Source organism: Labeo rohita, chromosome 5, assembly GCF_022985175.1.
Source record: "Labeo rohita strain BAU-BD-2019 chromosome 5, IGBB_LRoh.1.0, whole genome shotgun sequence".
NCBI classification, from domain to species: Eukaryota; Metazoa; Chordata; class Actinopteri; order Cypriniformes; family Cyprinidae; genus Labeo; species Labeo rohita.
This window is the reverse complement of record NC_066873.1, coordinates 11,398,084-11,421,394: the sequence shown is the minus strand read 5'-3', so window position 1 is coordinate 11,421,394 and position 23,311 is coordinate 11,398,084. Positions and strand designations below refer to the sequence as shown.

The 23,311-nt window shown below is 36.6% G+C and overlaps 2 protein-coding genes across 3 annotated transcripts in view; one reads left to right on the top strand and one right to left on the bottom strand.

The window, feature by feature from the left end:
* The first annotated feature begins 43 nt into the window (after positions 1–43).
* rad51d (RAD51 paralog D) lies at positions 44–6,697 on the top strand. The gene is made up of 11 exons (XM_051109366.1): positions 44–83; positions 266–353; positions 1,625–1,686; positions 1,839–1,957; positions 2,534–2,615; positions 2,750–2,884; positions 3,021–3,116; positions 3,189–3,279; positions 3,377–3,447; positions 6,115–6,273; positions 6,359–6,697. The coding sequence occupies exons 1-11, from the start codon at positions 78–80 to the stop codon at positions 6,458–6,460; spliced, it is 1,011 nt and encodes a 336-aa protein (XP_050965323.1). The 5' UTR covers positions 44–77; the 3' UTR covers positions 6,461–6,697.
* Positions 6,698–6,782: 85 nt separating this feature from the next.
* The window catches only part of lig3 (ligase III, DNA, ATP-dependent), a 21,027-nt gene continuing 4,498 nt past the window's right edge, over positions 6,783–23,311 (bottom strand). For both annotated transcript variants that reach the window (XM_051109365.1, XM_051109364.1), the window contains exons 5-21: positions 23,249–23,311; positions 22,986–23,152; positions 22,797–22,874; positions 21,889–22,057; positions 21,179–21,334; positions 20,938–21,069; positions 19,339–19,418; positions 19,110–19,197; positions 17,266–17,343; positions 14,459–14,582; positions 14,226–14,368; positions 14,070–14,144; positions 13,633–13,779; positions 12,884–13,034; positions 12,669–12,766; positions 9,882–9,959; positions 6,783–7,848 (exon numbers count right to left, since the gene is read on the bottom strand). The exon at positions 23,249–23,311 is cut by the window's right edge and continues 89 nt beyond it. In XM_051109365.1, the coding sequence (XP_050965322.1) occupies positions 7,615–7,848; positions 9,882–9,959; positions 12,669–12,766; positions 12,884–13,034; positions 13,633–13,779; positions 14,070–14,144; positions 14,226–14,368; positions 14,459–14,582; positions 17,266–17,343; positions 19,110–19,197; positions 19,339–19,418; positions 20,938–21,069; positions 21,179–21,334; positions 21,889–22,057; positions 22,797–22,874; positions 22,986–23,152; positions 23,249–23,311 (2,061 nt within the window). In that variant the 3' untranslated portion in view covers positions 6,783–7,614. The remainder of the gene's footprint in view (positions 7,849–9,881; positions 9,960–12,668; positions 12,767–12,883; positions 13,035–13,632; positions 13,780–14,069; positions 14,145–14,225; positions 14,369–14,458; positions 14,583–17,265; positions 17,344–19,109; positions 19,198–19,338; positions 19,419–20,937; positions 21,070–21,178; positions 21,335–21,888; positions 22,058–22,796; positions 22,875–22,985; positions 23,153–23,248) is intronic.

Below are 23,311 nucleotides of genomic sequence, written 5' to 3'. Positions count from 1 at the left end.
TGTGATTGGACGAATCTCATGTCAATTACGCTGATGGCTGACTGGTGTTCAAATGTGGCGGGCGGCAGTGTAAAGCCATGAAGGTGATTATAAACATGTAAGGATATTCAGAAGAACCCTGATGTGAAGAATATAAGTGTGTGTTGATGGGTTTTCCAGCCATCTGGTGAGAAGATCAAGTGTTTTGTTGTTAAGATGTTTAACGTAGCGTTCTTATTATCTTTTAATAACATTGTTGTCGACTGTGTTCTTAAACTCTGTCTAGGGAGTCATGGTGATCTTGAGAGAAGGGATCTGCCCTGGAATAAACGAGGAATTCATTAAGGCTTTACAGTCAGAGGATATCAAAACAGGTGTTGACAGTAGTCGTTTCATCCTTACTGCACTAACTAGATGCACTATAGTATCTTTTGGGAGGTTAAACCACAGTAACATCTTATTAAAAATGTAAAATAATAAAAAACTATTATCATTAATAATTCTAACTTTAATGTTAGGTTTATTTACTGTTATCTTAAGTTATCTTAAAGAATTCTTCTTTATTGTCGAGTTTACATCATGATTTGGTCAGTTACCTGGATGCAAAGCCATACTGGCAATACTCAGATGTAAACAACAGCATGGGTTGCGTGGTTAATGTACTACTGAATACGTTGTTCTGCTAATTTATGCTGTCTAAACCACGGAAAAATGTGTGGAAGCTGCTAAATCATATAGAGAAGGACTAAAGTTAATAGGTGGTAAAGATATGTACAAGCAATATTAATTAAGACATTAGCCTAATATTTCACCTACCCGGCCAGAAATAAGAACTAACATGAATGTTGTCAAGATTCTTGCCTTGGAAATCCTGGTACAGTTTGGCCAACCACAAACATTGTTGCTCCTCAGACAGTTTTTGCACTCTTTTCCTTGATTTGTTATAACTTTTGGCAGTCTATAATACTTCACATGTTTTTCCTGGTCTGACTGATTAGTACAGCCTAAAACATGACAATAATTGATCATTTTTAGCAGCAATAATCAGCAAAATTAGAGTTTTGTTAGGTTCAGTGGCATATATGGCACCAATATGGCCGATTGATGACGCACCGTGAAAACACTCTGTATTGCGTATTTTATGCTTCTGTAGTTATTTACTCATAAAACATGCATTAAAAATAGATAAGGTGAACGTTCATTTAATGTCATCTAAAAATTGACACAATAAACCCAAACAAGCCCATTAGAAAAATTCCATTTTATGGCTTGCGAGCCATATGATAGCTTTGATAATGAAATTCATGTCAGAAACATGTCAAACTACCAATGGTGGCTGCGATTGCCTTGGTGGAGGGGGAAAAATCCTTAATGAATTATTAATCTTAAATAAATGAATAAATTTCTGGTCTGTTTCTCACAAAAAACATTTGAATCGCATTTGACAGATTACAGATATATTTTTCGTGTTCTACTTATAAAAATTACAACAGGGTTTGAAACGACATGAATAAATAATGAGAGGAATATTCATTTAAGTACTGTTGCTGCTCAAGCTCTATTGTCTCTTATGGGAATTTATAAAGTTTTCTTTTCTCCGTAACTGCCTGTAGCCTTGTACTTAATACTTGTTTAATTCTTTCAGTTGAGGACTTTGTCTCATGTAACCTGGAAGAACTTGCACAAAAATGTTCATTGTCTTACAAGGTATGTGGAATGACTTCATTAGCGTGCCAGTTTACTTACTGCAGCTAACGCCTATTCAAGCCTCACCTTTATTTACCACTGTCCATCAGAGAGACAGTGTAACTAAACCAAACAAAGTGAACTAACTTAATACTGTCCATGTTATCTTTCAGGCTCTGGTAGCTGTTCGACGTGTGCTTTTGGCTCAATACACAGCTTTTCCTGTCTCTGGAGGTGATCTCTATGAGGAACTCTTGAGCTCCACAGCAATTTTGTCCACCGGCAATCCCAGGTCACACACATATATGTGGAGGATTTATAACTAATAATTCAGTTCATAGGAATCCTGTGAACCTGTGATACTTTTTTTCAGGATTCTTTGATGAATAAAATATTCAATATATAAAATAACAGCTTTTATTCAAAATAGAAATCTTTTGTAACAATATAAACTACTGTTCAAAGTATGGGATCAGTAATTTTTTTTGTTTTATTTTTTCTTTAAAAGAAATTAATACGTTTATTCAACAAGGATGTGTTAAATGGGTAAAAAGTGATAGTGAAGACTTATATTGTTAGAAAAGATTTTTACCTTTTTGTTCAAAGAATCCTGAAAAAAGTATCAAGTATTGATGCTGAAAATTCAGCTTTGCATCACAGGAATAAATTCTATTTTTAAGTATATTAAAATAGAAAACCTCTATTTTAAATTGCAATAATATTTCACAATATTACAGTTTTTTTCTGTATTTTTAATAAATAAAAGCAGCCTTGCTGAGCAGAAAAGACTTCTTTAAAAAACATTAAAAACAGCAGTGTATATATATTGTATTAAGGTTCTGTGCAAAACTGTGGTGTTTGTCTTCAGTTTGGATAAGCTGTTGGATTCTGGGCTGTACACAGGGGAAATAACTGAGTTGACAGGAAGTCCAGGGAGCGGAAAAACACAGGTGATCTTTTGTCCTGCAAGCTCTTCTCAGTTTCTACAATGTCAAAATCCAGCCTACTTTTATTACCTATTAGGGTTGGGTGGTAAAATTGGTGAATGTTCAGTAATGCTCTGTGTCTTTCATTCACTTTGTAGGTGTGTTTTAGTGTTGCAGTTAATATATCCCACCAGCTGAAGAAGACTGTTTTATATATTGACACAAAGGGTGGTATGTGTGCAAACAGACTGCTTCAGATGCTACAAACCAAGACCCCTAATATGGAGGAGCAGGTAATTAAAGTTCTTTTCTTTTATTTTGTTCCACTATTCCAAATGAACAGCATTTGTGTCAATGTTGATACCTTTAAACTGTATTGTACTGCATCATGCTGTGCTACAGAAGTTGTTTTTCCTTTTCAATACATAGATGGAGGCACTTCAAAAAATCAAGGTGTTCAGAGTATTTGATGTCTTCTCTTTGCTCGCATGTCTTCAGCATCTGAGATCGAATGGTCTTCAGAAGGTAAGTATTATTCTGTGTAAAAGTCTGTTGATGTAAGTGGTTGTTTGTAGCAGATTCTTGAATGTGCCCTAGGCGTCTGTTGGAGGTGGTTCAGTCAAAGCATTGATTGTGGATTCAGTCTCTGCCGTGCTCTCATCCTTGCTCGGAGGAAAACAGAATGAGGGTATTTGTTTACAGTATTGCATAATACTTTATCATAATGTTCTGGTCGAATTAGCATCTTAAGCATTAGATGTCACAGTACTGCTGCTTTGTATCAGGTATGTCTTTGTTGATGCAAGTTTCTGGGGAGCTGAAGATGATCGCCAAAGACTTCAACATTGCTGTCCTGGTATACAATTTTATAACAAAAAATTTTCTGTCAAAATTCTGTCATTAATTACTCACCCGCATGTCGTTCCAAACCTGTAAGACCTTTGTTCATCTTTAAAACACAAATTAAGATATTTTTGATGAAATCCAAGAGCTTTCTGACCCCGCATAGACAGCAATGCAACTGACACGTTCAAGGCCCAGAAAGGTAGTGAGGACATCATTAAAACAGTCCGTGTGACATTAGTGGTTCAACCGAAATGTTAGGAAGCTACGAGAATCCTTTGTGTGCAAAGTAAGGGTTGCTGAGAAGAGGCTTGGTCAACCAAAATTTTATTAGTCGCATTAGAAGCAGGAAAAAAAAAAAAAAAACAAATTCCACAGTTCATTAACGGCTGGTCTGTGTGGTAATATAGTACATCGGGCAGGACATCTATACGCTCACCTATCATTCGTCGACCTCAAATATGGCTTTTCATCTGAATTATGTATGTAATAGCAACATTACATGGCCTCTCAATGTAATGTTAAAGGAGAAATCCACTTACAGAACAACAATTTACAGATAATGTACTCGCCCGCTTGTCATCCAAGATGTTCATGTCTTTCTTTCTTCAGTCGTAAAGAAATTTTTTTTTTTTTTTTTTTGAGGAAAACATTTCAGCATTTTTCTCCATATAATGGACTGATATGGTGCCCTGATTTTGAACTTCCAAAATGCAGTTTAAATGCGGCTTTAAACGATCCCAAATGCGGTTGTAAATGATCCGAGCCAAGGCAGAAGGGTCTTATCTAGCAAAACGATCGGTTATTTTCATTAAAAAAAAAAACATACAATTTAAATACTTTTTAATCTCAAATGCTCGTCTTGTCTTGCTCTCCCTGAACTCTGTGTATTCTGGCTCAAGACAGTTCAGGTATGTCGAAAATCTCAGATCATATTTTGTCCCTCAACAAAAATCATTTCAAAATCATCCTACATCACTGCAGAAGTTCCGACCCAGTCTTTGCAAAGTGAACATGCAAAAAAGAACAAACACCCTTAACAAAAAAGGTAAAACAGCAATATAAGGGAAGTTGAGGGAGAAAATATGATCTGAAAATACGATCTGAGTTCTTCGACAATACACAGAGTTCAGGGAGAGCATGACAAGATGAGCGTTTGACATTAAAAAGTATATAAATTGTATTATTTTTATGAAAATAACTGATCGTTTCGCTAGATAAGACCATTCTTCCTCAGCTGGGATAGTTTACAACCGCATTTGGGACCTTTTGAAGCCGCATTTAAACTGCATTTTGGAAGTTCAAACTCGGGGCACCATATCAGTCCGTTATATGGAGAAAAATCCTGAAATGATTTCTTTACGACTGAAGAAAGACAGACATGAACATCTTGGATGACAAGGGGGTGAGTACATTTTCTGTAAATTGTTGTTCTGGAAGTGAACTCCTTTAACCTAGAAAAATGTGCGCTATTGAAGTGTCTGTCCAGAGTGTGGAAACTGAATAGTAGCGGCTCCCTGCATGTCACTTGCTCTTAAAATACTCTTAAAATAATCTTTTTGGTCATACAGATAAAAGTAATGCATCTTCTGAATCTGTAAAGACTCTACGTTTATTTGTGTGCACTCAGAATAACAACGAAACGTTGTGCTTTTGTAAAATATTTATAGCAAAAGGTTTCTGTGAACTTGAGCGCGAACTGTGTATATTTGCTTTACAGACATGAAAAATATAGAGAGCGAAATGTTTACTTTTAAATGAACCAATTCAAATAGAATTCATATTCTCAAATTACATAATCTGTATGAAACATGCACACAGGTGCATTACTACTGCAGAGATGACGAGTCAGTGTCACCGACTTCATCTCTTAAGACAAAAAAAAAAAAAAAAAAAAAAAAAAAAAAAAGCTAGTTTATCAAATTATTACAGGGTTCCTACACATTTTCAATTTCAAAATTCCATGATGCCACAATAGGTGGCTAATGCTAAGTTTAATGGCTTCTTGTGCGCACATAAAAGTCTGTATATTTTTTATTTTTGCAAAGGTCCTTGAGGCTATGTAATACGGTGCTAAGAATATAGTAAGAAGAAATCCAAAATGGAAAATACCTGAATCAAATTCCATACTTTTCCAAACCCCGTAGGAACCCTGTTATTAAAACGTTAATGCAGCCTATTTGCTGGTTTTCCCTGACACATTTATAGTAATTATATCTGCGGGTGCAGTGTGGCAAGCATTTGTTTGTGCACTTCAGCGCATGCTATGTAGGCAATTAAAGGCTCATTATTATGATTTATATGGTTTATTAATAAACGTGTGACTAATAGTCAACTAATGCTTAAAATGAACGAAGTCGAGGGCAGCCCTAGCGCAAAGAAGACAAAAATAACGACGTTGGTCAACAATTTCTTCCGTTTCGTGTTTTGTTTGCAGGATCAGAAAGCTGTCGGATTTCATCAAAAATATCTTAATTTGTTTTCCGAAGATGAACAAAGGTCTTATGGGTTCAAAGCAAAATGATTGATAGAACCAAGTCACTGCTCTACATTATTTTTTCAATAATCTATTTTACTTGGATATAGATAAAAAGATCTGTTGCACTTTTGTTCTATTTAGTGTATGACCTAATATTAAAATGTCCATTGTAATAAATACTGTTACTGTGAAATCTTGCAGGTGACAAACCATGTGACAAGAGATGGAAATGGGCATTTGAAAGCTGGACTAGGACAGTCATGGAGCCACGTGCCACGCACACGCGTGCTCCTGCAGAGAGTGGAGGAAGCAGAGACTTCATCCATACGAACCGCAACTCTGACCAAATCATCACGACAGGTGATTTTAGGCAAAATGATTCTGATTTTCAAGTGACTTGGTGGGTACACGACTTCCATTTACTGGTTTTTGTAATCATCTTCAGGCTTGTCATCTGGTAGAGGAGTTTGATCTTTGTCACTGGTCAGAAGAGAGGAGAACATCCATTTCAGGCAAGAGGAAACTAGAGGAAAGAAGTAAACCTTGACAAATGGCTGTCCTTTTGTTGATTTCAACCGGACTGTATAGGAGGTATATTTAGAGTCAGTGTAAATATGTATATTATTTGTACAAACTGTTTTTGTTGTGGTCTTTGACAAGTGATAAGATTTTCTTCTTTGAATGAATGTTTTGTATATTTCTTGTTTAATGAAGTCAAAAGACTTTGCACTTTTTTCCCCTTAACTTTTGCATAATATTGCCACTTTTTTTTTTTAATTTCATAATTTTTAATGAGCAATGAGTATGTTAAAAAAATAGATGTTTTCCTGAGTTCAAACATTAAAAATGCACACCACTGAACATTTTAAATAGAAAAACACACCGCATGTTTGCATTATTCTGCATCTCTCCTCTGTGTGTCAGTATAACTCCAGAAATTTTTATACTGAGTTCACCTTTACTGATTAGACACAAGGGGGGAAAAACCCAATGCTGAAAATGAATGTGTTCTACAGACACTCATACAATCACTCTTATTGGAGAACAGAACTACAGTTCCCCGCTGTGTGCTAGACTGACTCAATTCAGGCACAAATCAATATCTTTGTGCATAAAAGGCTTGTTTTAATTAGAATGATTGGAACAGTTGAAATTACACACAACTACCATTACTAAGCTAGAGGGCTCTCACCCAATTTACTCTACACAATTATTCATTCCACAATCATGCCTTATGGCTGTTACTATTGTATTGTTAATCACTCGTCCTGCGCCCAAGAGCATACTCCATACAAACATCTCTTTCAAAACAGATAAATGACACTGTATCACAAAGTCATCAAAATGAATATTGACCTCCTTGAAGAATAAGCTCATGAAGTGAGTGGCAATGACACTGAACATGGTTTAAAAATGATAAATATGCAAATCCATAGTGAGAAATAATATCAAAACCAACCTAAAAACCTATCAAACTGACAGTTTTGTAGTACAATGTGTCAAATACCACAATGTGGTAAAGCGAACAAAATCATGAATTTGAGACACCTTTTAGAAAATGTTCATTCAGCTGTGTCTGTCACAAATGACTGTTATTGCTGTAGCGGCGGGTCTGATGAAACAGTAACAAACAATGTCATTATAGGACAAAATGCCTGAGAGCTTTGTGGTAGTGTCCTTCCAGCAATCTCTCTACCTCATTCAGCAGGGAGGAACCACCCTCCTCTTTCGGATGCATTCCCAGATCCAGTTGGAGGTGACCCTCTGAGCGGAACTGTTGTCCTCTGGCTCTCCCAATGTGTGTGTGGCTGAAGCCGAGTCATACTCGGGCACCAGATCTCCATCATACGCTAGGAAATAGCGCCGTAGCTTCTCAAAGTCCTGCACTGCCTCTGGGAGGTAGAGCTTCACGCCTGTGAAAATGTCCAGTAGTGTCTGCAGGAAGATGACATAGGCTTTAGTGGTGATGAAGTATCCTTACAGCAAAATTACACCCTTCAGCTTTAAAGGACTAGTTCATTTCCAGAATAAAGAGTTCCAGATAATTTACCTTAAAAAGAAACTAAAACATTCCAGGATTATTCTCCATATAGTGGACTTCAATGGGCAACAACAGGTTGAAGGTCCAAATTGCTGTTTCAGTGCAGCTTCAAAGGGCTCTACACAATCCCAGCCAAGAAATAAGGGTCTTATCTAGCAAAACGATCAATTATTTTCTAAAACAAAAAATACAAATTGATATACTTTCTAACCACAAATGCTCATCTTGCATTAGCTATGTGCGTTTATGACTTCACACATGACAGAATCAGGTTAGAAAGGTCACCCGTGGTTTGTACTTCGTCTGCGTACTCTCGTCCAAAAAGGTAGGGTAGGGCGAAAAACTCCATCTCATTTTCTCCTCCAACTTCAAAAAGACTGTTTTACTTTTGCATGTTTGCTTTGTAAACACTGGGTCGGTACTTCTGCCTACGTCATGCATGACCTTTACAAAGTGATTACATATTGTGTGAAGTCGAGCATTTGTGGTTAAAAAGTATATACGTTTTTTTTTTTTTTTTTTTAGAAAATAACAAATCGTTTTGCTAGATAAATCGCTTATTCCTCAGGTGGGATCGCGTAGAGCCCTTTGAAACTGCACTGAATCCAATTCAACCCGTCCTTCAAGCCACTGAATCCAACTGAAATCCACTAAAAAGAGAAAAATCCTGGAAGGTTTCTCTGAAAAACCTTAATTTTTTTTTTAACTGAAAAGAAAGACATGAACATCTTGGATGACATGGTGGTGAGTAAATTATCAGCAATTTTTTTTATTCTGGAAGGGAACTAATTCTTTAAAAGGGAGAGTTCACCAAAAAAAATGAATATTTTATCATTTACTCTCCTTCATTTAATTCCAAATCTGTTTTACTTTTTTTATGCAGAAAACTAATGAAGTTACTTTCAAATTTTTTTTTATTTATTTTTTTTAAATACAATGAAAGTCAATGGGGTCCAGTGTTGCTTGGACCCTAGAGACCTTCATTGGCTAGATAAAAACAGTTATTAAACAAATGTTAAAGGAGAAGACCACTTTCAGAACAACAATTTACAAATAATTTACTCCGTTGTCATCCAAGATGTTGATGTCTTTCTGTCTTCAGTCATGAAGAAATTATGGTTTTTGAGGAAGACATTTCAGGATTTTTCTCCATATAATGGACTTCATTGGTGCCCCGATTTTGAACTTCCAAAATGTAGTTTAAATGCGGCTTCAAAAAAAAAAAAATTGTATACTTTAAGCGCAAAATCTTGTGTAGCACTGGCTCTAGGATGCGCGTCCACGATGCTACGAATCACGTCTAAGCTCATCGTCTGTGTACTCCGGCTCAAAAAGGTAGAGTATGGCAAAAAACTCCATCTCATTTTCTCCTACAACTTCAGAATCGTCCGACATTGTTGTACCTTTTTGTTTGTAAACAGCGTTTGACTTACTTGCAATTCCTTAGTCTTTGCACGTTCGCTTTGTAAATACCGGGTACCACCTACGTTCCACGTGACCTTTCGACATGAGTGTCATGGACGCGCATCCCAGAGCCTGTGCTTCACAAGCTTTTGTGCTCAGAGTAAACACATTTTTATTTTCAGAAAAAAAATGACCGATCTTTTCACTAGATAAGACACTTCTTCCTCGGCTGGGATCGTTGAAGTTGCATTTAAACTACGTTTTGGAAGTTCAAAGTCAGGGCACCAGTGAAGTCCATTATATGGAGAAAACTCCTGAAATGCTTTCCTCAAAAACCATAATTTCTTCACAACCGAAGACAAAAAGACATGGACATCTTGGATGATAAGGCGGTGAGTCAATTTTTTGTAAATTGTTGTTCTGAAAGTGGACTTCTCCTTTAATGACGACAGACTTACAGAATTACTATTATTTATTGGTGATCTCTTTAAGTCCAAAAGAGGAACCAAAAAAAAAAAAAAACCTTTTCATTCTTTGGGTCAGTTGTCTGAACTGTCTTCAATTTGCTTTGTCCATTGCTGTGAACAGGTTCTGTTTTTATCTGAAATAGAGCAAGATTACAGGGTTTGAGGAGAGAGATGATCTAAAAACCGATAAATGAACCATGACATGGCATCAGAGACTAAACCTGCGTTCAAAGAAAACTCGCTGCCGTATTAAAGTTTGGGGGTCAGTAAGTTAAGCTCAGGTCAGTAAGTAAGCAGTACAACTGTGTTCAACACTGATAAGAAGAAATGTTTCTTAAGCAGCAAATCAGAATATTAGAATGTCTTCTAAAGGATCATGTGACACTGAAGACTAGAGTAATGATGATGAAAATCAGCTTTGCATCACTTGAATAAATTACATTTTAAACTATATTCAAATACCTAATAAAATTGTAATAATCTCTCACAGTATTACTGTTTTACAGCATTTTTGATTAAATTAATGCAGCCTTGTTGAGCTTAAGAGACTTTCAAAAACAAAATAGGCTATGTTCACACTGCAGGCAAATTTGGCCCAAATCCAATAATTTTTTTGCTCACATGTGACCCAGATCTGTTTTTCACATGGCAGTGTGAATAGCACAAACCACATGGAATCTGATCTTGTCAATTCCGATTTATGCCACTTCCATATGTGGTACTAAATATGATACAGATCAGATGTTTTGCAATGTGACCGGAGTGTGAACGGTCAAATCGGAATTTATTCCACTTTATACGTCACTCTAGATCATCGTCACGATTCTGCGCTCATGGGAGTCACTTCAAAGATTTTACATACCCAAAGTTATCAAGACAGCCGCCAAAGATAGTCAATGGAAGTACACAGTGACAACTCTATATACAAGCCAAACATGAAGGCTCGTATCATTAAAGTTTTAAAAACTCTGCTCTTGTCACATTCATGTCTTTATTTTTCATATTGCCTGCACATAATTTCACTGGCTTCTGTGGCAGATCACACGATACATAAACGCATTATCATGTCCTCCGTGTTTACTTCCGTATGACAACGCACTGCGCTTGTGTTGCCAAGTCCACTGTTTTCCCACGGATTTGGGCTACTTTTTCCACTGTTGCCGCTAGGGATGGAACGATAACCGGTTTGACGATAAATTATGATAAAATTCCCCACAGTTAGTATTACCGTTTCATATTTTAATTATCATTAAAACTGTATTCAGTTACCACGATTTCAACAACTTGCATGAATAAACACTATCCAGCATAAAGCAAAGTTTAAATTCAGTCTCAGCACGCAGAAGAGTTTGTTTTGTGTGAAATCATGGCGGAAAGCTGGAAGGTTTTAAAAGGGTTGGACCAAAAAAATGCATCCAGACATGTCAGGCCAGGATTTCTAAATAGCCCAGAATGTCCGGGATTCGGCTTTTGCTTTCTGCAGTCACCATTCATTGTGTGTGTTTTTGTATTAAAGCCCTACGCGGGACTGTTTTCTTAATCCTGCTCCCGCTGAATTCTGGACCATTACCGCCTGCGCACGCAATCATTCTAATATTGAATATAATTTCCATTTGTCAGGAAGTCGCTATACTATGCAGAGTATTTAAATATCTTTTGAATGAGCGGCTATTCACTTTCAATTTCACAATCACACGCACTTTGTATCAAAGGAGCACATCTTACAAGATCAGATATAAGCACATTATCTGCTGAGCAGCAAATCCTCCAGCATGATTTGTCAGTTATCTCTCCTTACTCTTGTCTTGACCCATGATCAGTTACATCTGATTCCTGCAGCTTACATTGGATGCAGGGTTGCCAAATCCACTTTTTTTTTTTGCACAGAATTTAGCTGATTTTTGCGAAGGGTTGATTTTTCTCATGTGGGTTAAATGTTTGAAATATCGCATAGATTACATTCAACTGAAATGCTTATATTGAAACATTTTGTATTCTACCTGTGATAAAACTGCAAGATGTTAAGTTTTCTGATGGCCACTGGTAGGAAACCGTTTAGCTGTGTTTATAATCAATGTGCACAAGGGTGACTATAAAATATACATTTTAGGTATGGAAATGAAATATTCTGAGTTTTGATACGGGATATGGTCATTGCACTATACTTTGGGAGCTTTTTAATTAATTTTTACGTAATCCTTTTTCATTTAAAGGCTATAATGTGAGGTTTACCATTTTATGAAACCTTCTCAAAGCTTTATTTGAACATTTCGAACATGTTATTTGATAAACTGTTATCAGTCATGTCACTTAAAGTCCGGACATCATTAGTAATGTTATAGTTTTAATGTTTATGCAAACAAAAAGTCATTTTATTTGTTGTTTTTAAATATAAAACTTGGTGAAACGATTTGTGTGTCAGCACATTTTAACAACACCATGATATACTGATAACCATGATAATTTTGGACACTATAATCGTGCTAAGAAATTTTGATAACGTTACATCCCTTGCTGCAGATGTTTTTCAACTCCATGGGTTGAAGTGACCCCACTAATGCTATTTTTACTCCCCAGAACGTGGGGAAACTAGAAACTAGATTGGACTAGATTTTGTTATGAAAACCTGGCAACCCAGTTTGCATTGTTCTCTCACTTCAGAACCATGATCTGTTCACACTGGAAATCTAATACTGGCCACATTTAAAACAACAATGCTAACAGCTATACCAAAAAAAAACCAAAAATTGTAATTGAGCACTAAGGCTCGCAGTGTGAACATATCCTTAATGACCTTAAACTTTTGAATAGTATAGTATATATGGGTTCGCCAGATAACAAACCTTCTTGGCATCTTGTTTCTCTGCGGGTAGTTTCCTCTTAACTGCTGAAGAAGGTGATTCGGTTTTCACTGCCTTTGCTTTGGGAGTATGACCGTTTTCTGAACAGTTGGAACAATTACAGAATGTAAGAACTTTTTTTAATGGTACTTTTACAATGCAAATGTCACACTTGACAACCATAGACCAAACAGGATCTGTTCATGGTAAACACTCACTGGTCTTGTTAGCTGTGGAAGCTCCATGAGACACAGAAGGAGAGCTTCCTCCGCTCTCGCCTCCTGAGGAGCTCTTGTCATTTTGGCTAGTTTTGGACGGACCAGCTGTTACCTCAAAATCACAGTTCTCCTTTGAAATACGATACAGCTCCTGCAAAAACAAAATATTTATAAGAAAGATAATTTATTGAAAGTTGCGATTATACAGAAGTAGCAACAGCTATTCTTTCATATAGCAACTTGCATCCAAGAATCTCAGATTACTGAAATAAAAAAAAAGAAATTAAATATTGAAAAGGGACTTGGTTCTACCCATCAGCTGTTGACTGAATTTTGTGAAATGTGCATTCCACAAAAAAAAAAAAAAAAAAAGAATGTGAGCTTGATTGATTGTTGGCGGGTGGGGTTTAAGCAGACTAAATGAATAGAGAAGTCTGCCATACATCACAGAAAAAAAAAACACGTTTTACTGGAAAATCGAGTTGTGACATTTTGATGAAACATTCTGTGGTGAAAAAAAAATAAAAAAAATGAAACCGAACAGGCATTTACAAAACAGATGGTGAATAGGTGAATTTTTATTTCATGTCAACTTAAGTTGATTTATCATTTTGAACATGCCAAGAAAAGACTAGTTTGAAATGACACATGTAGCATTATCTTTGAGACGCTTGATGGCACATCCTACAAGTCCCTGGTTGCTTCTCCATGCAAAATATATGCAAATATCATTTTCCAATCAAGGGTACCTTGAGCTGCTGAAGGTTAGTGGCGGTCTTCCAGTCCTTGTCGTCACGCATTCGAGTGCATCGTGGGAAGCGGATGGATATGCCATCTGCGGTGTGCATTTCTGATTTGGAAAACTCTGCTCCTGTTATTTCCCAAACTGGTGCTTTCTGTAAGCATTCACAAATGGGATGCATTATTTCTTTTAATCCAATACACAAAACAAACTACTACGGTTTCCATTCAGTACAAGCATCTTAAACATTTGAGTGTTATACGGACTATTAAACACATTCATCTGAGTTAAAGAGATAACAAGGCAATAAAGTTCTTTCATTGCCATTTTTCTATTACATGCTCAACTGTAAGCAGGCTTTTAACAGAGCCTTATCAAGCTCATTTCACATTACAAGCACATAAACATTAAGCATTCCTTCGGTTGTATTAGGAAGAGTCTTACTTCTGGATCTCGGATAACGAAATCTGGGTAATAGTTCTTGACAATCTTCAACCATCCTGGGATCTTGCTTGGATCCTGTGTTAGCGAGATACATAGGAAAATTATCACATGCATCTTTCATAAACCTGCCACAACTGATTAAATCATGAGATTTACCTTGCCAATTTTGATGACGTCCAACTCCTTTTGCAGTCTGGCTAAGGTGGCGTCGTCATAGCCTCCTGAACACTTGGTCACAGTGCACCACTTCTTGGATTCTGGGTCGTAGCATCCCATAAGGAAACTGGACATAATTCCACCTGGCACACAGAAAAACAGTATTTCAAACTGTTACACCAGAAGTTCAGATACTGTTCGAAACCCATTCGGTTTGGACTCCTGATACTGACCATTTGAGCCTTTGCCATAGAAAGCACCAAGCACCACAAGGTCAGCAGTGTCTGCCATCGCTCCTTCATTCAAATAGTCCTTCTTCACCTTCAACCAGTGGCGCTTTCCTGGTTCATAATGACCCTGAAACAGTAATAAAGCCATGAAGTGACCCCACAAACATAAATGTATTGTTGTAATGCATCACTTTCACTTCTGATGGTACCAGTCCGTCCAAAATTTTAAATTTAGCACTGTTGAGCGTTTTCTTAAATACCTCTGATTGGCCATTTTATTCACACGCTCAGATATGTCTGTGATTAGCTACAGTGATGATCGTTTCAAAAACTTGTAAATACACATCTTTCACGCTGTTCTCAAAGCACTTATTAGGTATTAAGCACTTATTAGGGATCCGCACAGACTCGGTTTTCAAACACGTGTTTATCCGTGTAACTGTTCGGCGAAGAGCAAGAAGCGATGAACCAATCAAAGACATATCTGTTGAGCACGTGAACACAGTGGGCAATCAGAGGTGTTAAAAGAATCCACTCAACAGTGCTCAAAATACTAGCAGGAAATGCTGGTACCATCACATTCCTAAAATTTCAGTACGAACCGATACCGACGTACTTTTGACAACACTAGTACACTTATGTCAAAACTAGTTTTTATTGTGTTGTGTTAGTCCTTACTCTAAACAGGGTTTGCACAGATACTGTAATATGAAATGACTTTTCAAGCACTACTACTAGTTTTTTAATCAGACTTCAATCTGACTTCAGAGATCTCACTCGTCAGACAATGTATTCTCTTTCGATTTTTTTTTAAAAAGATAAACTGATAAATAAAAATATACTAATAAAGCAAAATAGCAAAAATAAAGCAAATGCAAAGTATTACTACTAAAGTATTACAAAGTATAGTTTTTTTTACTAGAGTAAAACCACAGTTACATTTCTTAAGGATTTGTATTTGTGTATACTTTGTTCTTTTTTTGTTTTGTTTTTATAACTGCACTGCCTTAAAGGAGATGTCCACTTCCAAAACAAAGATTCACATATAATGTACTCACTCCATTGTCATCCAAGATGTTCATGTATTTCTTCCTTCAGTCATAAAGAAATTATGTTTTTTGAGGAAAACATTTCAGCATTTTTTCTTCATATAACTGATATGGTTCCCCGCATGTGGGATTGTTTGAAGCCGCATGTAAACTGCATTTTGGAAGTTTAAAATCGGGGCACCGTATCAGTCCATTATATGAAGAAAAATGCTGAAATGTTTTCCTCAAAAAACATAATTTCTTTACGACTGAAGAAAGAAAGACATGAACATCTTGGATAACAATGGGGTGAGTACATTATATATGAATCTGTTTTGGAAGTTGACTTCTCCTTTAATTGTTTGATGTTTTCTATTGTTTAAGAAAAAAAATATTTGCGGAACCACTCTGAAATTCTGATCTGAAACAAATAATTCACCATACACACTCCGAAATCCCAAATTGAATCAAATGATTTGCGAAAGAAGTCCCGATCTGAATCAAGTCATTCACAATCCACGCTCCCAATCTGAATATTGATTTGCGAACCATCAATTCAGATCAGGATTCGGAGCATGAATCGCAAATCATTTCACTTCGATCTGAACTTTGTGTATCGCAAATCTTTTTTTTCCAGATCGGAATCCCAAATATCAAGAATATCATGCGATACACAAAGTTCCGATCAAAGTGAAATGATTCGTGATCCACACTCAGAGTCCTGATCTGAAATGATGGTTCGCAAATCCCATACGCAATCCAATTGAAGCGCTTTGAAATGGTGAATCATTTTGTCATGCACTGGTTTAACTGATTTGGAGTTTCAAAAAACTCCATTTTACCCATCACTGTATGCTTTTTATAATCATTAGAAGCAATATCGAAATTTGAAAATGAATGGCTCTTTTAATTTGATCTGGCTTTTGCCAGTGAATCGTTTGAAATAAATGATCGAAGTCACGAGTTTGACTCAGTCGAAGTGGTTCCAACATAATGACTCAATTGAATTGGTTCATCTTTTCCTTTTCTTGCGTCTCCAGCAAAAGCGTTTTACCGTTTACTCAGTGAATTGTCAGTACTACTACAATAGCCTTGTGATTAGTGGCCCGACATGTAGCACAATTGTGCTCGTGGCGACCCGAGTTCAATTCCCATCTCAAGGTCCTTTGCTGATCCCACCCCCCTCTTTCCACCCAATACTTTCCTGTCTGCTCTCTACTGTGCTATCTAATAAAAAAGGCATCAAAAAGTCAAATTGGAACATTAAGTACCTTGTATGAACCCTGTCTAAAAGTTAATTTAGTCCTCCCAAAATGTGTTCCTATAACTAAAATCATTCCCAGTTCCTGTGGTGTGAACATGCCAAAAAAACTTGTACTTCTGCCCATATTCGCTGTCTATTTGATATTTTACATAATGCTTAGAATTGAGATATTTGTCACACAAAATGTTACAAATGCAACACTTATTCCTAGAAGGTAACTGGATGGCACTCAAAGCAGCAATAACCATTTAGAAAAACATTAATGGCTGGCATGAAAATTAGGTCAAATTCCTCTGCAATTCAATGTCGCTTAGCAATATACTATTAAGAGTGCCACCAAATTATAGTTTTATGTAACAGTAGCGACTCTGGGCATGTAACCAATAGTGCACGTCTTATTAGATGGCCAGATTTTATCTGCAGTATGATGAAAGACAGATTAGAACACAGTGTTATACTGATGGCATACAAATCTAGTATTGTGCTAGTATTACACTCAGATCATAGTCAGGCTATACCTTGATATCCTTTAGAACCAAGCCCTCCAGTCCCTCTCTGATGACCCGTGTGATCATTTCTGCCAGGTCAGCAGCTCTCTGTTGGGACACAATGTCATTAGCTATATAAAAACATAAGTCTTACCATAACATCATCCTTTAATTAACTTGACTTGCTTACACATGCGTAAACATTCTTGAACACTCAAAACCAGTGTTGGGGCTAGTTACTCAAAAAAGTAATATATTACATATTACATATTACTCTCAAAAATAGTAATGCCTTACTTTACTTTATTACTCCCTGGAGAAAGTAACTAGTTATATTACTAGTTATATTACTAGTTACATTTTTTTTCTTAATTACTCTATAATTGCCTGAGATGCATCAGATGGAGGGAGAAGATACAAAGGAGGAGTGTTCTTTAGGGTCTTTATTATGCCAACAACTGGATATGTTTTTGGTCGATCGGATCACAAGTGGACAATGGAGACACAGTCGTTTACATCTGGCGTTTTAATCCATCTCTTCTGTCCACTTTCGACCACTTCTGACCACATTCCTGCATTTACATACATTACAAACTCAACTGACAGGCGTCTCTCCTGTATGACTTCATGTGATTCTCTTCAGACATTAGAACTGTACATGAATTATGAGCTTCTAGAACGTTTGACCTCCTAACTGAAGATCTTTTTTACAAATATAAACAAAAACAGTATAAATAAAAATAGTCTAAACAAAAGAATAGCTGTATTAAGTGCAAACAATAGTGCAGCCATAATCAAAGTAGGCTAGGCTACTCTCTCAATGTTCAAAGTGCAAATAGAGACCAATTTTTTTAAGCCTGATACAGAGCTATAGACAACTACACAACCTATTATAGGATACATACAAATAACAACATATATATGTTATGTAGCCTAATTTGCGCGCACTGTGGAACCGCTCTCTAAAAGCGCGTATTAAAATTGCTTTTGAAGGCGTGTGCGCGTTTAACTTTCGGTTTCGTTTTAAGGATCGTGCGAATTCTCAGCGGCGCTGCGCGTGCTTTCTACAATACGAGACATTAATTTAACAAACGAATTTGAAAGTGAGGGGGACACAAACGGGATTTTGAAAAGTGGATGTGGTCAAAAGTGGACAAGCTGAAAACGTTTTACACCCCTATTTACACCTGTACTTAGCATTGTCCACTTGTGATCAGATCGACGCATCAGAAAACGCATGTTAATACCAGGTGAAACAGGGCCTCTAATTCTTGCACAGTACCTCTCTCTGGTCAGTGTCAGTAATCTCAAATCCAAATCCAAAAAAAAAAAAAGCAGGTGTTCTCAAGTCCAAACTTATTTAATATAATCGCAACATTTTGCCGTCATATAATCGCACAGGCTGACATTGCGATTGCGATACGATTAATTGTGCAGCGCTACTGGGAACCTTCCTCTGAAAAAGAGCTTGCCGTTGTTGACGCTTCCATTTTTCCCCATCTGTCTTTGCGGGTGCCGCTCTGCTGCCGGCTGCCGGGTGTCGACCATTCGGTGATGGTAAATGATACCTCGTGCCAAACCCAGACCAATCACTGTTCCATTCACGCCCCCACCCCTTCCCTTCTGTTCTCTGTGTTGTGTGCCTTGTGTGTGATGAAGGTGCTACTGGCAAATGTAACGCAAGTAACTAGCTCGGGAAAACTGTAATAATATTACCATTTTCAGACGAGTAATGCCTTACACTACTAGTTACTGAAAAAAGTAATATTATTACAGTAACGCGTTACTTTGTAACGCGTTACACCCAACACTGCTCAAAACATATATGCATACAGATGGGTAAAGAAAGAAAAACATAACACTGCAAAACTGACCGTGACATGCTTCATTTCTGAAAACAGAATCCGGTTAGGAACTTCCACCATATTGTCATGGAGAAACTTTCTTCTCTCACAGAGAGGCCTGGAAAACATCACCACATCAATATCTTTCAAGTCTTACATTGAAAATATCAATCAAACTTTAATATAAAATATAAATGTTTCATTATTTCCAATGTTTCATTATAAACCAGCAGTAACTTTCAGATAAATGAAAACTCACTTGTCCATGAGACTGACACCATTAAAATAAATGCAGTCAAACACAAACAGACCCACTTGAGCGTCCTGGAAAGCTGCTTTCTGAAAAACACACAAAAGCAAAAAGAAATTAATACTTTTTTCAGCAAGCATACATTAAATCGATCAAAAGTAACAGTAGGTGTTTATAATGTTATTAAAGATTTTTATTTTAAACACTGTTTTTCTATTCACATAAAAAAATCCTGAACAAATGTATCAATATAAAATTAAATATTGATAAGAAATTATAACTGTTTTTATGTAAAAATATTAATAAGATGTTAAGCAGCATTTTATCAGGTTTCTTTAGCAGCAAATCATTATATTAGAATAATTTCTGAAGAATCATGTGACACTGAAGACTGGAGTAATGACAATGAAAATTCAGCTTTGCTACAGGAAAACAAAACTGCATTTTAAAACATATTACAATAGAAAATGGTTGTTTTAAATTGTAATAACATTTGATGATTTTTTTAATCAAATACAGCCTGGGTAAGCATAAGAGACTTGTATCAAAAACAATTAAAAAAAAACTCACATATCCAAACTTTTGAATAGTAGAATAGTGCATGAGTCTACATGAATTAATTTCATTGTGCTTTTTTTTGTTTGTTTGTTTCAGCATCCATTCACAGTTGAATGAAAGTATGAAATTACATGAGAATGACTAAATAATGCCATTTTAAGAATGCCGTAAGAATGTGGAAAAAGGTAAGATGATAACTCAAAAAAACTTGTTTTATGGTTGAAATGGGTGAATCTGAGTACATGTATAAATGTCTTTGTGTGTATATGTATGGGTTTATGTGTACTTGCTGATTGTTTTGATAAATATATGATTGTGTGCATTACAGCATCAAGGCATCAGTGTGTGTGGAAGTGGTGTGAGTGTGTGTGTTGCTGTATATTCACTGATCTCACATCCACTATGGCTGTTTCTCAATAAAACCAATGAAAAATTGATCCACAGGTTATAGTCACTTTGAAGACATAAATGAAATCATTTTAATATTAATTTCATTAATTAACATCAATGTTCATAAAACATTAAAAACATCTGAATTTGTACCTCTGTATTTAGCTTTGAAATGCTTGCACAAATTTCTCAACCTGTTATACAACTAATACATGAGGTTCCTGCTAAGACCTGATGTCCATTGCAATGGACAGTAGATTTTAAAAAAAATCCTGTGTTCTGCAACTCTGACAGATCTTCAAAATAACTTTGAATATTATCATTTTATAGTCTTAATTTCCAACGGTGCAAGTTGATGAGTCTACCATTAACATAATTTTGCATATAAAAGGTAAAATATGGGGTTCCTCCTCTTCCTGTCTAGTTGGTTATCATGTCTCTCTTTTGTGATGTCTGTAGCTCAATCAGATTAAGTTAGGAGTCAGATCTTCATTGTAATTGACTGATCAGGGACCAATCAGTGACCAGGCATTGCTCATATTTTAAAAACATAACATTTTTTTGGTTTAAACAATGTGATGTCATGTGATGCCCATTTCAGTGGACGCAGGGTCTGAATGGGTTAATCCCAAATCAAAAACACATTGATTTCTGGTTTACCTTGTGCACTCCAAGAGTCCCAAAAGGCAGTGGTTTGCTGGTCTTTGTATCAATAAGAAGAACTTCAGCATCAAGGATCATGCTTTGGCCACCCGGAAAAGCCTGCGGTATGAAATCTTTAAAATGGGCGACCTGTGGGAGAAAATCAAACTCTTTAAAATAGATTTTAATGGTTTTGAACATGTATATAAAATATCCCATGGCATTCAATTTGAAAAGCTAACAGACTGGAGGTCCTGACCTTGTGTGGGAGTACTGGTTTGAGACTTCGACTGAAGTAACTGAAGTGACTGCCGTTCTTATGGACCTGCACACGCTCACCATCATACTTAATCTCAGAATACATCCCATTAGGACACTTCTTCATGGCATACTCAATGGACTTGCATGCTTCTGCCTACAAGAATAAAAAAGTAAAACAAGCAATTGATACAATTTAAGAAAACTTTAAAAACTAGGGACAATCTTTTATTGTTTCTTTTTTTTTAAAAAAAAATAACTTCAGTTTTAGTTCACCCAAAAATGAAAATTCTGTCATTACTCAACTTCATGTCGTTCCAAACCTGAAAGACCTTCGTTCATCTTCGGAATACAAATTAAGATATTTTTGATGAAATCCAAGAGCTTTTGGACCCTGCATAGACAGCAACGCAACTACTATGTTCAAGACCTAGAAAGTTAGTAAGGACATCATTAAAAATTTAACATGGTAGTTGCGTTGATGTCTATACAGAGTTGGATTTCATTAAAAATATCTTAATTTATTGTATTGTATTGTGTATTGCTAACTGCACTTGGGACTGTCACAAGAGAAATTTCGTTGTGTTACACAATGACAATAAAGTACTTGATTGATTGATTCCAAAGATGAACGGCACAAGGGTGAGTAGTTAATGACACAACTTTGATTTTTAGGTGAACTATCCATTTAAGAGCACTAGAGATTCAGACCAGCATTGGCTGTACGGGGGTCATCAGAGATGCCTCCACACTGAGGATCTTTCTGGGCCCTGTTCCATTAGAAGCATCCTGCTGGTTCCGTAGCACTCGGTCAATTACGTCACCAAGGTTTCGGGAGGCTTTGAAGGCATCATAGGCGTTGGGGTCCACAGCATCCAAACTGATAAGAGAAAATTCACACTGAATAACGCAGAATAAACACAATGCCTTTAAAGGAGAAGTTCACCTCCAGAACAAAAATTTAGATAATTTAGATCAGGGGTGCTCAACCCTGGTCCTGGAGATTGACTTTCCTGTAGATTTCAGCTCCAACCCTTACCAAACACACCTGACCCAACTAATTAAGATCTCAAGGAGCACTTGATAATTACAGACAGTTGTGTTTGATTAGGGTTGGAACTAAACTCTGCAGGAAAGCTGATCTCCAGGAACAGGGTCGGGCACCACTGATTTAGATCATTTACTCACCCCCTTATCATCCAAGATGTCTTTCTTCCATCAGTTGTAAAGAAATCATGTTTCTTGAGGAAAACACTTCAGGAATGTTCTCCATTTAATGGACTTCTATGGTGCCCGTGAGTTTGAAACTTCCAAAATGCAGCTTCAAAGGACTCTAAACGATCCCAGCTGAGGAATAAGGATCTTATCTAGCGAAACAATCTGTTATTTTATGCATGTAAAGTGCAGTTTGGAAGTTCAAACTCACGGGCACCATAGAAGTCCACTATATGGAGAACATTGCTGAAATGTTTTCCTCAAGAAACAATTTCTTTACAACTGAAGAAAGAAAGACACAAACATCTTGGATGACAAGCAGGTGAGTACATTTTCTGTAAATTTGAAGTGAACTTCTAGAACAAAAAAAAAAAAAAAAAAAAAAAATTGTCAGCGACACTTACACATGCTTAGCCCCAGAGTTGATCTTCAGATCATGTTTGACCAAACGAATGTAACACTTCAGATCATTTCCGGTACATCTGGGAATCAAGAAACACATTTTATGTTAGCGTTCTCAAAATTCAAACAACTGGAAACACCTGTAATAAGAATTTTATATAATAAAAGCGTAAAAATGATTTATATCTGACTTTTTAGCAATGTCCTGCAGCTCTGCCTGCTGATCGTCCTCCTTTGTGAGTTGGGCCAGACGGCTCAATGAAGCATCCACCTCCTGGATAGTCAGAAGACTCTTGGCTGCTGGAGGGAAAGACTTGCTGTCCTCAAAAAACATCCGCACTGTCTCTGAAACATCTCCCTATGTGAAACCGATAAAGATCAGTAAAGAAAAAGGTCAAGTGTTTCTCAAAGAACTTCTTTTTGTCTAAGAAATATGTTAAACAATGCGACAAACCTGTTCCAAGTCTTTCACCATCTCATCTTGACTGCAATTCAATATGCGGCTGAAAAGCTTGAC